Source organism: Rhodnius prolixus, unplaced genomic scaffold, assembly GCF_049639745.1.
Source record: "Rhodnius prolixus isolate KJV_2025 unplaced genomic scaffold, Rpr scaffold_1, whole genome shotgun sequence".
NCBI classification, from domain to species: Eukaryota; Metazoa; Arthropoda; class Insecta; order Hemiptera; family Reduviidae; genus Rhodnius; species Rhodnius prolixus.
The window spans coordinates 54058856-54077143 of NW_027411581.1; the positions used below are offsets into that span (position 1 = coordinate 54058856).

The 18288-nt window shown below is 33.6% G+C and overlaps 1 protein-coding gene across 1 annotated transcript in view; it reads left to right on the forward strand.

Annotated features, from left to right (window-relative positions):
* The window catches only part of Balat (Beta-alanine transporter), a 260779-nt gene that overhangs the window by 184277 nt on the left and 58214 nt on the right, over positions 1-18288 (forward strand). Inside the window, exons 4-5 of the mRNA XM_074143662.1 lie at positions 2784-2938; positions 14967-15135. Coding sequence (XP_073999763.1) covers positions 2784-2938; positions 14967-15135 — 324 coding nt within the window. The remainder of the gene's footprint in view (positions 1-2783; positions 2939-14966; positions 15136-18288) is intronic.

The window sequence follows — 18288 nt, forward strand, 5'->3', positions numbered from 1 at the left end:
AAATAATTTTTCCCCGTCTTATTCACTGTATTCTACTGGATCTGATTGAAAATATTATTTTTTAAGAACATTGAAGAAAGCGAAATCCGATTAGTGTTGTCTTCAGAAGAACCTACTTAACAGTTCGGCCAGGTAATTTGAGTACCCTTGTAAGGTCTTTTATTAACAAGCATTTGAAAAAGCTTCTAAGTCAGTTAATGAATGCTGTTTTCTTAAATAGCCTTTCAAAGAAAGATTTCGCTTTAAACGCCTCCCACATTATTCATTAATGAAGTATTAGAAGCATTAAGTAGACCAAGAATGGCATCACATTTAATGGAAAGAAAGATCTTTACAAAAAACTGAAAGTGCCACTTTTTGGTATTTTGTATAAGAGAGAATAAATAGTTGCGTCTCAAAGGCTGAGAAAGTTTAACGTCTGTATCCACCCAGTTCAGGATTAGTGCCAGACCTTTCATTGCTCTCCAACAATGCGAGGCTTTTAGAATATTAATTTTTTCATGTTTAAATTTTGATAATATTGTGTTTTCAATGGAAATATATTTTTCTACTTTTCCACATATTTGATGAGGATGATTTAGGAAATGATTGTTAATGAGCTTGGCGTTACGAAGAACCTCTTCTCCATGTTCGTATCTCTTAAGAAGAAAGCTAGTTTGTATTTTTTGTAGATGTGTTGGCTCAACTAAACATGACTGTTACTCTTAAAAGACAGAATTGTGACCGAGAATATTTAGGAAACTGATGGAAACTAACTAATCCGTGCTACAGTTTTTCGCAAAACAATGATTAGAGCATGTCCGGGATGAGGAATCTCGAGCGAATAGATTTGAGGATGAAGCTAAAGTGCAGTTTTTTAAAATAGAATTTTAGGAACTGATGACAGACATCTAAGACAAAATTTAGAGCGAGAAATTGGTTAAGCGAACTTTCACTACTTTATCCTTGCATTCTAATTTGCATTTTGATAAGTCTGTAGATTTGATAAGCTGAATTTGACCCTGGGGAGTTTTACTAAGTAAAAGTACTACCCAGAGGATAATTTAAGGTATGGTATATACTTCAAAAACTTTAATTCGTCTAGCCTCCATTCTCTATATTGTTATTCATCTTCCGTAGCCATTTTTTATGTTCTGCTTTGCGTTAAACGTCTTTCGTAAAAAAATAATAAAACTGAATTATATTCATAGAGCTATAAACGGATGAAATAGATATGGCTGCTCATAATTAATATAGAAGATAGAAATTTTTATTATTCATAGCAGACGAATAAGTTTAAATTGCTTTGAAATCCTCTTAAATTAAAAAAACCCTGCTGTTTCTAGCATAGTTATAATGCACAGCTTCTAACTCACGGAAATATTCCTCTAACTTTCTGAATAGAGGCATCAGTATTGAACAGCTGCTGCGTGAATGCAATAAAAATTATGATATGGACACTCCCACTTCGTTTAACTAAGATTTCCCAACTTCTTCTTGAAGATTTCTCTCAACTTCAAGGTTTTATTGAATGTTATTTTGCATCATCGCTGACACATTCGATATAATTAATAAGGAGTTATGAGGATAACTTCCTTGTCTTCCTGGAACTCTTCTCTGTGTAACCACTTTTGATGAAAATAAATTCAAACAAACTCGACAGAGTCTTAACTGAATAGAAGCGATTGGTGAACGCCTGACAGATGACGTTTAAGAGATTTACATTTCTGGTCCAGCGATTTTCTTCGAATTCTGTGTTATTAAACAAAATATTTAATTCTCACTAATATTTTAAAGGTAATTAACCTCCACTTTTATTGGAACTGTTTTATTTTATTCTTATTTTATCCATTAGTAAAGTAATGCTTCTACGGGCGGGGCTTAACCTCTAGCTACCAATTTAGGTGCCATCGTCAGGGGGTGGAACCACATACATTTTTTACATTTTTTAAACATTTTTTCTAGCTAAAACTAGGAACTTGCTGGACTCGAACTTGGGATCTCCAACTTACACACCCACGCTTTGTAGGTTTAGGAGGTTTTTTCATAACCACAAAACATTCAACTATGACTTTTGATTAGCTTTAACGTATTAAGAAGGGTTAGAAATTACAATGGTAATATTTAGAAAGTTGGCATTCGTGAACGTGTATGAAATCTGATTTTTCTCCCAAATTCAAATAGGTCCCTTTTTTTTTTTTAATAAAGGAAAACACTATTTTGGAATTTGAGTGCGATCGGGCGACTTCATCTTACCATCTGTATTAGAATTAAAGCTTAGTATGAAATTTCTCTCTATTGTCACAATGTTCGCTTACAATACAAGGGTCAGCATTTAAAAAAAACCATACATCAAAAGCACCGGACGACCTAAAACACTTCAACTCTGTTTTAATAATAAAGAATGATTTAAAAACTTAACAAAACTCATTATCAGAACATGGTGAATGAATCAGAAATAAGGATATTTAGCAAACATTTCGGACATACACCAAGCGACTATGTGAATCTCAACATTCACCAAGTGAATCTTGACATTCTCCAATTTCGGTCCTTCACGATAACACATAATGTACTTAATTAAGTTAAGTCAAGGAATTTTCCTTCTCTCCAATAGATTGATTAGAACACAATGTATTGTTTATTACTTTAGTTTTATTAGCATTTCTGTTCTCAAACAAAGTGTGGTGAAATAAGTGCAATTAGTGGAAGTAAAACTAATTAATGCACTTACTTCCGTTCTCTCCCTTGCACCCGCATCTCCCACTTGGCAATATATGAGAAACTTGTGTTCTTTGTTCCAGTATCGGGCGGAGACCTTCTTTTTTTATTTACCTATTCATAGAGTGCCTGTTTGGAATCGCAACAGCCTTCGCCCCAGACTTCACAACGTGGACAATATTCAGAGTGGGCGTAGGTTTCACAGTGCCGGCCATATTAGGCACACCGTATGTTTTAGGTAAGTCGCATCATCAATTTTCATTAACTCATTCTTTATTCAATCTTTTTTTATTACCCTAACTTTCAACAATAGTGAACTTCTTTGGACGATCACGAAGCTCGACAACAAAGAGAGAATGGATGTCGTAGGCAATAAATTTTCTAAAGTCTAACTTAATTATTTAGGTAATAAAAGTTTCAAGATTTTCTTTGCACAAATTCGTTGTCTGGGATCCCAGAGATATTCTCCTACAACTCCTCCTATCCACAGTCTTATCCCTCCGTATATAAAATTACAACGTTCCACGTTTCCGTGACGTTTATTTATTTAGAACACTGTTTTCTTGGATCTAGATCTTGAAAATTGTCAGCAGTTCCGGTTTTAAAAATTGGAAATAAACTCTACTGCTCATTTGAACCGTTTTCAAGAGGAACTCTTAAGAGAATTAGAGCTGCTGTAAATAGAAAGAACATTAAATTTTCAGAAGATACCATTTGGTTTATTTTTGCAAGAAGGAATATCATTAAGAAAGTTTGAAATTATATGAAATTATTTTCAGAAATGAAAATAATCTTTCTGCCATTTCAGAGATGCATAGCTGAAATTGAATAATAATAATATAATATTCACAGACCGTTAGAATTTAAATATGTTTGAGAAAATTGGTAATTTGTGGAGAATTAAAGCATTTAAACCCATAAATAGTTTAGCAAGAGAAACTGGAGTGATTGTTCACTCTAAATGTTTTACTGTTGGAAAAATGGTCGTTTTTTGTGTAAACCACTTAAAAAACAGTTAATATTCATAGTGAAATTATTAATCTTCAAACTAATAGTTAGGTAAACGAAAAATCAAACATCATTATTAAAATTTATAAGAAGAAAATGATGATTTATGTTACTTTTTTTCATTTCTCTAGCATTTTACATTTAAATGATTGAACAGTTGAATCGATTTTTAAATCAGCAGAACCACTTTGTTTATATAATATTAAAGTTGATAAAAAAAAAAGCGGCGAGTACGAGAGAGTGAGGGAGAGCGCACTATCGATAATCATTCTCTGATTTATTTAAACAGAATTCAATTTGAATGATGATCCATATATGTATTTTTGAATTCCACTTTATTTTTCTTTAACAGTCCATTTACAACTTTCTCTTATTACACCTGTAAGAGAAAGGATGGCGACCATTTCAGATTTTGTTCTGGGACCAGAAAAGCGGTTTTAGAAAACAGTTAAAAGTGAGAATTTACGCGAACACGCATGCTCAAAAACAACGACTCCTGTCTGCTTTGTTCTTTTTTTGAGAGTACTCTAGTTGCACTCTAAGGGTACGTTCACAACGGAGCTGTGAGCATAGATGATAGCGGAGATGATAACTGATAGAGTAAAATATAATCGCTGATTAGTGTGCACAACGGAGCTGTGATACATGCAACATGTCGAGTAGTGAAGAAGAGTTTTTATGTTCACCAGCAACGAAATGGTATATTTAAAAGAAAAAAAGATGTAGAAAATATCATGTACATACCATAAATAAAAAAACGAAGTACTTTGGGCGAATTTCACTATTTATATAAGGAACTTAGAAATTATCCGGATCGTTTTTTTGAATATGTGAGGATGGATCCAACCACATTTGACTAAATTTTAGAAAAAATAAGGTCAAAATTAAGAAAACGTAGGAAAAATTGTCATGGAAATCCTATAACTATAGAAGAAAAACTAGTGATAACTCTGAGGTAAGGTTATATTGAGGAGAAACAAATAAATACACATAAAAATAAATGTAAGCACGATTTAAAAAACAAAATATTGTTTAAAAGTAAATAATAAAATAATAACCAAAAATAATGAGTAAAGACAGCACTAATTAATTTTTCTACCTCCATTTTGAAGCTCCGATACTGGAGTTCAGCTAGCAGAAAAATGAAAAATTCAATTCTATCATCTATGCTCGTTTATACCAGCGAGTATGAGTCACTAGTCGAAGCTTCGTTGTGCACGCTCACATAAGAATGTACTAGGTTATTCTATAAGCGCTGATGCATCACTGCTATCATCTCCGCTATCATCTATGCTCACAGCTCCGTTGTGAACGTACCCTAATATCGATACTACTCTTGTCTGTAACAGATCTTTACTAGAAAAGATGACCCGTTACTCTCATCTCTTGGAAAACTATGCAACATTCTTCCGGTTCTCCACTACCCAATTCGACGGGAAATTTATCGCAATTGACTCCGGCACCACAATAACTTTAACCAAAGTCGTGAGAAAAGTTCATTACAGATTTTTGGTTAAATCAATTCAGAAATAATTGCCAATTTATCTAACTGAGATAAATTCCTGTGTTCTACATCACAGTGGAGAGAGAAGCTGGCAAAACTAGAAATCTATATTTTTAGCACCGACTTTGTAGTAGACTGTAAACAATGCAGCTAAATTTAGCTTCTGTGGCAGTTATGGCGTGCCAAATCAGTTATCAGTTATATATTTATATACTATACATCACCGCCATTTAAAACGTTTTCACACAAACTTTGCTATAATGGAGAAGTGGATTTGTGAATTCTTTTGTTAGAAACACTTTACATTAGATGAGTGCGATTTATTTTTCAACAAAAACAAAAATGGATGTCTCAAATTTGAAGACTTTATTTTGGCTACCAATCTCCGTGAGGATTTCTAAACAGTCCTACACCAGCAATGAATAGACTTCATAAAGCTTTCTTACAAAATCCACTAGAAGCTCAAATAGCTGGCTAATACTTCTGTAAAAGGTGAATTTAAAGTGAACCTTCTGTAAGAGAATTAAACCATTTCAACCTATCTTAGAACTGGAATTTGCTACCTAAATAAGGACTCCAGTCCACTTTGCTATTACATTTTAGATTAGAAGTTGAAGATGGTGCACCAGCGTTTAATCGTATTGCATTATGTGTTAACATATATTTTAACTTCTTCTCAATCACGTCTTAAAACTACGATCTGTATAATCTGTAGGGGGTCAATTAGTTTTAAAAAATTCAAGTTTCCATGTTTGAGGGCCACTGAACTTTTGATCTATAAAAAAATGGTTGTAGAAAATAGTTAAAGTATATTTAAAACAACTATTTTTAGTACAAACTCAAAGTTTAAAAAAATTTAATTATTTAAACTGCAGAAAGAGAAAGTGCTACAAGTATTCAGACCAGTTCGTCACCGTGGCGTATCAAGGCCTTAGTTGGGTTAGATCTTAAAGTTAAATACAAATAAGTACATATTGTTCTCAAATATCTATGGTAACCTACAATTTTATGGAATAAATAAAATAAACCTAAAATACGACCCCAAACCTAGGTGTTGCCTTTATTAAACTAGGAAAAAAGTAAGTGCAAAACTAAAAATTATGCAGCGTACTCTGAGTAGCAAATTATTAAGTCAATTATTCAAAAAGATTAGAATTACCAAATTACACATTGTACGAACGTTAACTAGTGACGCACCTAAAGAAGCACTAGATCCAATTCAAAAACTGTTCATACAATCATTGAGAGAATATGCTAGAAAATTGCACGAATCCGATGGTAAATTATTTGATCCGATACCAGAATTGGAAAAAGAACAGGAATGGAGGATATCAGTTCTGTATAAACAATATTACAAGGATGAAAAAGTTAATGTATTAGAATTTCCAAAATTCAACTTTATTGACAAACCTTTGGATGAAATCAATCTGGTGCCCAAGAAATAAACAAGAATCATAAGTATTGTGTTTTTTTTTCTCTAATTTGTGTTTTAAAATTTAAATAAAACACCCCTGATACTCAGTATCTATGAATAGAGTCTGAAGACACATACTTCATATGTACAACTATTTGTCTTCAGCGAACCTGCAAGTAAACTGAAGTCTCCCAATCCAAGTTGTATTGATGGTTGCCAAAATGAGAATAGCTTAATTGACTGTATCGCGAACAGATCCTGCAAAGTACCAGACAATTTCTCAGAATAAGTAGGCCTTTCCTAACTAAAGCAGACTTAGCAGGGATTATCCTCACTTGAAGAGTCTACCGGCGTCTGCTCATCTTTGGCTTCCATAGAAGTCGTGGTTAGTTTTCAGAGTTGGAGGGTTGTTTAGGCTCTCTGCAATCAAACTTTTCAATTTGTTTGCCATCTCTGAAATAACGGAAGGGCGTTGAAGGCAAGGATGTATACCTGTTGTAGAGGTAAAGTTACACCTGCCTCTGGCTTCCCCTAGCTGTTCTTGAAAATTTAGAATTTGACTAAAGTTACGACAGTATACTCTTAAATTGAAGTAACTCTCCAGGTTTTAAACCTATGTGATCTAACACGTGTTAAAATCCAATGTTTTTGACCCTTTGAAGACTAATGGCGCACTTATTGAATAAGTTAGATTCAGAGGCGTACTTTAAATTCCAATTAAATAAGATTAACAAATAACTACAAAATAGGATAATAATTATAAAACATCTGAATAAGATTGCTAAACGAGCTTCTCAGTGAAAAACATACTCTTATTTCTACATAGATTCTTGTAAAAAACGTTATTAAGTGCGTAAATTCTAATACTAGAAATAGTATCCCTAGAAATAACTAATAAAGCGAACACCAAGCTCAAGTCACAGAAGATAAAAGTTCCAAGAATTAGAATCGAGCGAAGTAATAGTGCTAACACTAATACTAATATTATGGGATGCTTTCAGATCATAAAAATATAAGCCTGGCGTGACTCCTCTTTTTTCAAAAAATTTAACAAATTTTCTTTTTCAATGAATTTGATTGCATTTCAAAAATAGATGGCTATAGCAGCAGCAGCTATACATTATACAATAGATCAAAACTAAATTTACTAAACACACTGCTCAGGGCAACGCCATCATCGATCGACCCGGGAAGTTGGGTTTTTCAAATAGGCTAGCCCAAATTGTAGGGGTGTGGTCAGTCATTATGACTGACGGTTCCTGGAAGTTCCCTACAGAACCTATGTGTGCAGGGGATGCTGTAGAATGAGCTGGAACTCTATTACAAAAATTAAAATAGAATAACCCTAGAGTATTTCTTCAAGCAATTTATCTGGTAAAATGTCTAAAATTAAGATAATTCAAAGTAATATTTATAATATTTGCATTTAGCGCATCAAGTTCAAAGAAAATTAAGTTAAAACAATGAGACATCTCAAATCGGAAACATGTTAGATATAAGGCGTGTCCAATATTTTGAAACATCAACACGTTTTGAACCACCAGTGAACACTAAAGCCAAAAGGAAATAGTGGTCAATACCTTGATTGGTTTCACTACTCTGTCAGATAGCTAACCAGATAACATTACATCTGCTGAACTGCTTGCTTTGAGTGACTTTCTATGACAACGTTACCAATCTCATCATCCAATATGAGCACTGATAATGTCCAGATTATCAATTTCTGTGATCATCCTGGGAAAAAATGTAACGATATGAAAACCTTATTGTCTTTTTACCGATTTGAAATTAAGGTAACTACTTTATTAAGTTTTGGTGTTTTGATAAAATGTAACATTCTTTTAACTAGGTCATTTTCAGGGCTTGTGCTTGTCCACAGTTATAGTTTTTTTAAATTTTTAACCTCAAAGATTGGCGTGTCTTCAGTTCTGACTGTTTAGGTGCTCTAAACTTATTATTTTGTAAGTTATGTTAGAATCTTACAATAACCTTTATTATTGTAACCCTGAGCATGCCTTGAGAAACGAATTTTTAGCGTAGTGGCTCTTGTCAATGTTTCACAGCACACTAAAATCTTCTGGGTGATTCTTGATGGTCCTTACTTCTAATGCTGGTAACTGTTACCATGATTTGTGTCCGGATATTTATACCGTGGATTTCCGCCATACTTTTAACAGATAAAAGACAAAGGGGACAGTTTTAGTCTAGAAAAGTTTTGGGCAAAAGGTTTGATCTTAATCAGTTCGGTCCAACTGCCGTTGAAGTCATACCCTCCCAACCTTCATGCCGCTATAATCTCTTTTAGTTAGGACATAGTTTTAACTAGGGATTCTTTTAAATTGCAAATGTTAAAGAAAAACCAAAATGGAAGTAAAAAACGGCTTAAATACAAATTACCCAAAACAAATTTGGCTGCAGCTCATATGACTTTCTTTAACTGAAATTCTTAAAGTACTGAACTATATTTTTTGAAAAAATATATCTCACTGTACCTTCCTCAAAATGTCCTTAAACGAATTTTACAAAAATTATCCAAATAAAAGTTATACTGTGAAGTTTGGAGAAACTTTTTTTGATAATTCCAAAGATAAGCAGAAAATCCATTTAGTAAAGTGGTACTTTCGAATATTCTTCAATCCGATCCCAGCGAATACTTTTTGGGAAAAGAATTGCCAGTTTTTGCCGAAGAATCTATAACTGGATCTAAAATCAAACAATAGTTGGTGGCTAACATCATCTGGTGGTTTGGTGCTGTCAGTGTTAACGAGCGAGAACTCATGGCGGTGAACAATGAGTTAAAATATTAGGTCCATCCATACACTGTTCGTAGTTGTAGCCCTAACTCTAACCTTTGTTTAGTTTACATAAAATATTCAAATTTGGCCCAATCAATATATCCTTTTGTTGAATACTTTTTAATGAAAATTTTATTATTATAAATTTTATAATTAATTAAAAATATTTAAAAATAATTTTTTTTTTAGAAAGACTAACAAAGTCCACTCACAGAAATGCTTGGGAGTTGTAAAGATTCTATCTACCTAAACTTAACGCTTCTCTACTTACAACTTTAAACTGTTGAGCGTAAAAAAGTAAAATTAGCATCAAAACTCTTTAACTAACTTTAAAATCAATACCTATCAATATGGATGGCTTGGTAGTCTTTAATCAAGTTGTTCTATTTGAATTCTAGTTTTCGCAAGTTTTTCACGTCTTTATGCCTAAGATAACGTCAGGTGCTTAATGTGCTTGAGTAAATTATCACCGTCAATTAGAATGTTTTCTGGATAAATATCTACGTTCACATTATTAAAGTCACAAAATGTCAAAATCTGTGTTTTTGACGTACGAACAAAACAGTAGTAAATTTTTGTATTTTACTAAAATTTTCCAGCTACTAACTGACCAACTACAAGGTTGAAATCCTGGACAAACACTAGCTGACTGCAGAAGTGGAACATGAGATAGTCGACATGAGAGTTGACTCACAGGAAAGTAGCGGAGTACAAGTGACAAAAATGGGTCAAATACTCTCCATGTTACTTACCATGGCCAGTCTGTAGTTGGGTTACTTTGTAATTTAGCCTTCTCTAAATTTTCTGTAGTAGTTAATCTTCTGTAGTTTTCTCTAATTATGTTAGTCTACAAACTGATCGCAGACTCCTAAACATTAAGAGTACCAATTTTTAGCGATTTCATCATCTTGTTTTCTGGGCAATGTGAGAACAAATCTGAGATGTTGCCTTGGCCAAAAATCTTCTCTTCTGTGATGGTTTTTGACTTTCTTTGCGTCTCGAGATTTATTTCGTTTTGCAGGTTTCGATATTTCTGTAAAATTAGCTAAATCTTATTCTCATTTCTCTTGCCGACCCATCTAACAATACCGATTTCACCTATATTTATTTCAAACAGTATTCTCTTACAGATTTCTGAAATAACACATACATAGTCTATGATATATTTACATTTTTACAGCTTATTTTTAGATTTCTCTGGTTTTTCTATTTTTTACCACTAGAACCTCCTCAGATGCAGCTGTGCTAGGAGAAATAACTATTATTATTTTTAAGTATTAAACAGTAAGTTGCGCAGTTACGGTAGTGGAAAGAAGAGGGCCTTAGCCCCAACTGGATGTCCCGTTTAGAAGAGCGAATGGTTGTAAGGGTGTTAGACTGCTTCTCAGTCACCAATCAATAATTCATCAAGATATTGCGGTCAATAACTGGGCCATTAATCTAATTATTGGCGTCTTTAATATAATATAATATGGTAACTTGGATACTATGTTGCGGAACTGTAACAAAATAAAGTAAAATTCATGCAAGTTCTAAAATTGTCTTTACAGTATGCGAATCATTACACAGACGTATCGCTTTATCATACGATATTACATCAGGGGATTAAAACTACCCACCACGGAGTGTTATTTTGTTCTTTGAAGTATACAACTTCAGAAACCCAACTAAAACACAATAAGAGCATTACGTTGTTAACGATGTACTGAGTGGTATTATTAGAGTAAACGAGAATGGACGACCGCCTAATGCGAAGGGTAAATTACTTATATGCAGGAAGTTAATTATATTGTATTCCCTCTAATAATAAGTATGTGTGTGTGTGTGACTGTAATATTTGATCATTATTGTTATTATGTAGGTGGCAAGAGGATGCAATAAACAGTAATGACAATTTAGTAGGATATCTGAACAACCCTTTGAGATCCGTTTTTGGAAAACACCCCATAAATACTGAAAAATTGATTCAGTAAATTCCTGTTGATCTAATTTGAACATGAGCTAATCAACCTTTACGGTGAAATATCAAATTTCAAATTTGAACTTCCCTAAAATTTATGGTTTTGAGTTACGGTTGGCATAAACACGCACGCGCACACACACGTTGAGAGAGACCAATTTGTAAAAACCACTTTTTCGGACTCAGGGGACCACAAAATGGTTAAGATTAAAAACGCAATCGAAAAACTGCACGATTAGAATAACATTTCTTACTTAGTAGAGAAAGAAATGCAAAGTCTTCTAACACGACTTTTTTCTTTCATTTACTTTGACCGTAAAAAGTAAGGATTATTTTTATTTTAAATTAATTGCTATTTAAACATACAAAATAAAATTTGCTTAGAAATAGCGCTGGGAAAACGTGGATGGGAAGTTCACTAGTAATTCATGAGGTAGAAGTAGCACTGGTTGTAAAAAGAGTCAGGAGCAGAAAATGTACGAGCGGCAAAATGGTGGATGTTAAAAAGAGAGAGGTGCAAAAGAAAAGAGATAAAAAAAGAAAGAGCGGAGTCCTAATTGACATATTCTCGGCTAGAATTATAGCTAACCACCGCCAGTAGTAGACTTTGTGAACCATACGGTAAACAAGTGCCATGAACACTCCCGTAACATCTTGGCAATATAGCCCATTCTCTCGGCGATTTACTTTCCACTGAGTGAAATTGCCAATTTCATTACCAATATTCTCCTATCTCAATTTCTTTTTGTAAACTCTTATTTTATTTGGTCCGTTTCTCTGTTCCCCTTGTTTCCAATCATTTTCATCCACTTCAGTTCATGAATTCAACCACTTTTTATTCCACTGAGTGAAAATTTATGACAATACTACTTATATTTTACTGAAATCCTGGGGAGATCTCTCCACCTCAGAGGAAGTCAAGAAAAGAAGTGAAGGGCAAGTGAAACTATCTGCAGCACTCAGTTGTTTGGGCCCTTAAGGATATATAATTGAAATATCCTGAGGTTACCGATAACTAATGGCACACATTACATACGCAAGCCCATTTCTCACCAGCAAGCCCTAAAAGCCACCTGAATGGCGTACAGCTCAACGCCCAGTTTGAGGATCTTTGCTTTTGACTGAAAACGTGAAGAGGAGCGTCAAGGAAAACCAGCAATGACTCAACAGACTCATATGCCTTAGGATCACCGTAACTCTAAAGAGTTCCTTGGCCTTGATTTAAGCGCCTCTCTCGTTAAGTTTGGCAAGGATCCTTGAATGAACTTTTAAGCAGCGAAAGGGCAGATCTTTAAAACGTTCACTAGAATACAACAGTGCCGGTCAATCTATCTTTTCAATTCACCCTTAATTCAGAAATAGGTGAGCATATTAGAACCACCTATCTCTGGGAGAGGATAGATACAGATCCTCAGTGCCCAGAGGTGACGTGGTGGGCATTTATGGTCTTTATTGCATCCTGTCCATCCTCCGAAATTAAATATTAAATTGAGTTGAGACTATATTGGAGAATCACTGACATATTCTAAGCGGTAATCTACAGATTAATGAACCTGACAAATAACAGTTTTGGAAGCTGGCTAATGAGTACGAAAACTAGGCCAACAGTAAATATCCTTAAAAAAGACTTCTATTAGAATACAAAAATAATTAAAAAGAGATTAACAAATTTATCGCAAAGAGTTGCGAAGAAAATTAATGAGATGCTGAAGGTTCCGCGAGTAAAAATGCTATAAATTGTAAATGAACAATAAAAGAAGAAGTTGAAAAAAAGAAAAGAAGAGAAATGATAATGCTAACATACGATATAATAGGGCGCAAGGAAAAACAAAGCTTTTCCTGAACTTTCCCACCGCACTCCGGATAACTCACTTATCTTTGTTTGAACAGTCAGAAGTTTTCTTTATCTTATTTTTCTTCTTTCTTCTCTTACTCGTAACTTCTTGTAAAAAGAGAAAGTGATTACCTTCGTTTTAAATTTTAATTTCGGAAATATATTGAGGTTGGAAAAGTAAGTTTTAAAAACTGAACAGAGTGTGTTCTGGCTATATGAAATTTAGTGATTCTACAACCCCAAAAACCAAAAAAGTTCATATAAGTCGTAATAAAATTGTCTTAACTCTAGGGTGTAAGAGCTGTAAGCAAATTTAACTATACTGATTTAAAGAACGTTAAATTTTCCATGACATTAATCTCAATTTTACCATCGCATTAAACGTTGTACACGATATCGCTTAATAGCTTAAAATTAAACAAAAATCAAAACTTGTAACTTTTTTTAAACTGCTTTTTTTTGAGCAATAAGGTGTCAAATCTCTTAAATGAATAAGGAAATAAAGCTTTTATTATTTCTTGAACTTACTAAGATCTATGTACAACTTTTTAACTAATGCTTCGTCCAATATATTAAAATAATAAATATAATCTTTATTTTCGCTTTATCTGCGAAATGTGGTCTCGAATTTGGCCAAGGCCTCTCTCTCCTCCAGGTGAGCCCACTTTTCCCGATCTTCAGCAATCTTTATCAACTTCTCTTTAAAGAACTTACCTATATCTTCCTTTCATCTCGCCATAATTCCTACTCAGTTCTCTGTGTGGATATTTCGACAGTTTCTCTGAAGGACGGCCTCTCTATACTGGTATAGAGCCCAACTGATCGAAGATAATCCAAATCAAATTTATATTACGGTTCAGCTGAAGATGTTTCGAGCAACGCGAATATTGGAGAGAAATGTCTAGCATTCTAGATTTTTAGCACTTAATTCATGGTGATGGTTGAGCTTTTGGTAAGACCGAAGAGTAACAACTGCAGCTTTTAACTCACTTATTTAATTACAATTTCACAATACTTAAATTTTTACAACACTAACTCCATTTACCTTAGATATCTTCGGGGAGCAGAAACTCCTCTAAAAATAAAATACAATCTTCACTGCGTCCTCTTCTTTGAGTGAGCTTTGTCCTTATTTAACCTAAAGAACAATGGAATTATTCTGTTCCCCTATTAGGAGGCCAGGAAATTTGGCCAGTACATTGCGGTTCCGTTATTCTGACCAAACTTCAGAAATATCAATAATTTATTAGATAAATTTAAAACACACGATTGGAAATATTTTGTTATTATTTATAAAATGAAATAATTGGTATAAATAAATTATTGACAACGAGTACACATTACAAGGCACCAAATACAATCACTTAGATAATTTAGTTTGTTCCCAAATAGTTTTCAGTTCCTAATTTCTAATCGAATTCCTTCACTTCAACTCTCTTACTAACAATCTAGAACTACAGCGAATAAGCTGCCATTTCAAGAAGTTGGTCATCGACTGTCACGTCTAATTCTAATTTCTCTTTTTACAACCAGCGAATTCTCTTAATAGTTTCCAAACCCAAATTTCTAATCTAAACCCTTCGCTAAAACTTTCTTTTCCTCTAATCCTGTTGTAATCTTCACCCAACCCTATTATCTTCTGCCGCAGATATATCTACTAACAGATTAGATCCACAGATTCATATCCACCCTCTCCTCAATAAGTTATATTTAATTAATAATAATAATTTCTTTGTTTTTTTCTGTTTCAGCAATAGAACTAGTAGGGCCTTCTTACAGGACAATGGTGACAATACTTACGAATATAGCCTATTCCTTGGGCCTGGTAGCGCTGGCAGTTATAGCCTATTTAGTCAGAGATTGGAGACAATTAGCGTTAGCCACTTCCGTGCCTTTTCTCACCTTCTTCTTGTATTGGTGGTAAGTATCTAAAATTGAGGTCTACAAGGAATCAAATTCGATCTCTGCGGATCGGTCAGCCAAGTCCAAGCGTCTAGCAGCCAGACAGAGTCTGTTATCTTTTACTTCTATGGCGACTAGTAATGAATATATTTATAGATATTTATGTAATGAAATCTAAATTTAGAGTTTTCTATATAATGTGAACGAGATATCTCGAAAACTAAAAATAGCAGTAAGCTCAAACTTTATTTTTGAATCTTATCTTGACCTTCGACCACATCTTAATGAATTCTGGAAGACTTTTCAACTTTTATCTGGTCCATTTTTACAGATATTAGTAGGAGGTAGTTGCAAATAATACGTTTGAAATTCGAGTTTGAAGGAAATGTGTAAATATTAGAAATGTGTAAAAGGCATTAGAGTCACACAAGATTTTTGTGCATTATTAAAAAGGAAAGATCTAGTTAACGAGTTGATCTTGAATAAAACAGTTGACTAATTATTAAACATAAGAACATAGTGCGAGTTGAAATCAAATTCGCTACATCAAATTGATTAAATCAAATCAATTTTTGATGATAGATTAAAGTCCGATTCAGGTCACCAATACAATAAACAAGCGAACTGCGACTGATAAAATAAGCGATATTATCCAGCATTGTGGGCTTAACCTCGTTTAACATGTAAATAATTTGAAAACGACTCCTTAATTAAAAAAGGGATCTTATAACGAATCCTAAGGGAAAATAATTAAATACTTTTTAATTAATCATTGTAGATTAAAATTCTTTCGCCAGGAGTTGTTACAAAAAAAATACAAATATTCGCTTGATTAAAATTAGACAAATGAACTGGATCCTAAAAAAATTTAAAGAAAAACGCAATTTTGTGGAATGTGGGTAACAGTTCACCTACAATGTAATTAATTTAAAAGTAATCATTTTTGTTAATTTTTATTATATAATACAGTTTCTGTAACTCAACCAACCCGCATAGCCACGCCCTGAAGAGGACAATATATTTGTCGAAACGTTGGCAAAAAGACGAGTTGTTTTATTTGACCGATTCCTCGCAAATCTTCCATTCTAAGTTTAACAATTTGCGGTCACGAAAACTATATATTCATTATATAATATTTTAATTTTTTGTCCAACAACCTCTATTAATTCAGACAGAAAACTGAATTAGCAACAGTAACATTTCTATTGAACATTTTAAACCCAAATTCTGTCATTCATATTTCTAGAGGAGAAAAAAAAATCTGCTTTATATCTACTCAATTTCACTCAAATTATTCCATATTAAAATCGACAAATTTTAGCCGTGAAATTTTAGAAGCTTATGAATTTAAGAAACTATAAAGCACCTCGTCACCCAAACTAGAATTTGAGCGCAGTTCTGTGCTATTACGATGGATATCATGATTGTACTAGCTCATAGATTTAATATTAACATCGTTTAATACGTACACTACAACTGTAATAATAATTTATTACTCTCTAATCAGTATTAATTGTTAACATGATTATTACATAAAGCTTTATTAATCAGTCATTATTGTCAGTTGCGTTGGGAAAGCCTTGGCAGCCGCTTAATGACTTAGTGAACATGTTAGATGTTAGAATATGGTGTTTAATATGTCATCATTATTACATCATAAGCTTTGTAATGTGTTGTAGGGAGGTGGAGGTTTTAGGGCGACATTTTGGAAGCTCTTCTTGGCTTTGACAAGAGTTTTATGTGTGTGTGTGTGTGTGAGGACCGCAAGTTGTCTGCATGTGTGAATTTACATCTCTCTAGTGTTAGTTTAAACGACAATTAAGGCCTATCCGTTAACTAACTATTAGACATGTTTCAGATAACCAACTCTCTTCTCGTTACCAAATAGTAGCCGCAGCTATTAACATATCGTACAACGACGATCCTTCCTAAAGCAAAAATATCCATCATTCCCAGTTTGCATAAACGTAATCATCATTAAACATCAGTTGGAATGTCAAAAAAAAAGTCAGTCAATTGAGAAAATTTCTAAGAAATCATATTAGGACATGACAAAAGCCTGTACAGACTTCTCTCCTCATCTCCAGCTTTGAAAAGGAGGGGGATGTTATCCCAGACACCCGGTTTTCGGCTCTTGCTTCAACCTCACTAAACGTCACTGTCGCCATATATCTTTTCCTTTTGAAAGATTCTCTTAATTTGGGGGAAAAAACCATCATCTGGGAGAGTCATTGTTAGGGAGGTATATATTGGTACAACTCTCCCGAGTAACTCCCAGATTCTCGTTATCTGGGGAAACCATTTTCAGTATATCTGTGAAAGATATTGCAAAGTAGGAGTGTAACGGGCTCCAGGCAGACTTACCTCAGTCTGCTGTTGCCAGATCCTAAAATATCATCGCAATCGCCTTTAATAATAGTACTTATAATAATCTTTAAAATCCGCGTTTACACATAATTACAAATTTTCCCAAACTATATGAAAACCATCAGCTACAGTTGCGTTTCTTGATTGTTTTTGCCTCTAATTCAGCTAAATAGTCAATTATTAAAAGGAACGTATCGTTGGCGATAAAGTGGGCGGAAGTAAGTTATGAAGAATTGATGAAATCATATTGTCCGAAGTAATTTTTTCAAGAAATAGTTTTTTTTTTCTAGGAAAATGCTTCTTTAGTAATTTTTATAAAATAATTCTGCAGTTTGTGATGAGATTAGGCCTCCCTCTTAATGTAATGAAATTTTATAATGCTAATATTATTATTTTTATTGCACTAGAAACTACAATTCTATGGCGAAGGAGTGGGAGCCCAATACAAATTTATAAAAACAGTACGCGAAAAAGTACAATAATGAAACAAAAATAATTGGTTCAGCCCAATTTTCCTTAATGATTTTCTTTCTTTCTTCTTTTTTTTACAATTTTAGGTTCGATTGGTCCAGATACAAAAAGTCAATTATTGAGGTTTTTAATCCCAACTGACGAAGAGCGAGTATCGGCAGTTCGGGTTGCCAGCCAGTCAATGAAAGCAAAAGGGTTGAGCAAAAAAGCGCGAGTGAAATTTGTTTTAAAGTTATGCCTTGAATTAAAGATACTTTTAGTTTAGTGCCTTTTAGTGAATAATTCTGTTACAAAGGGCATCGAATTTTTGTCTGCAGCTGAACCTCCAAAGTT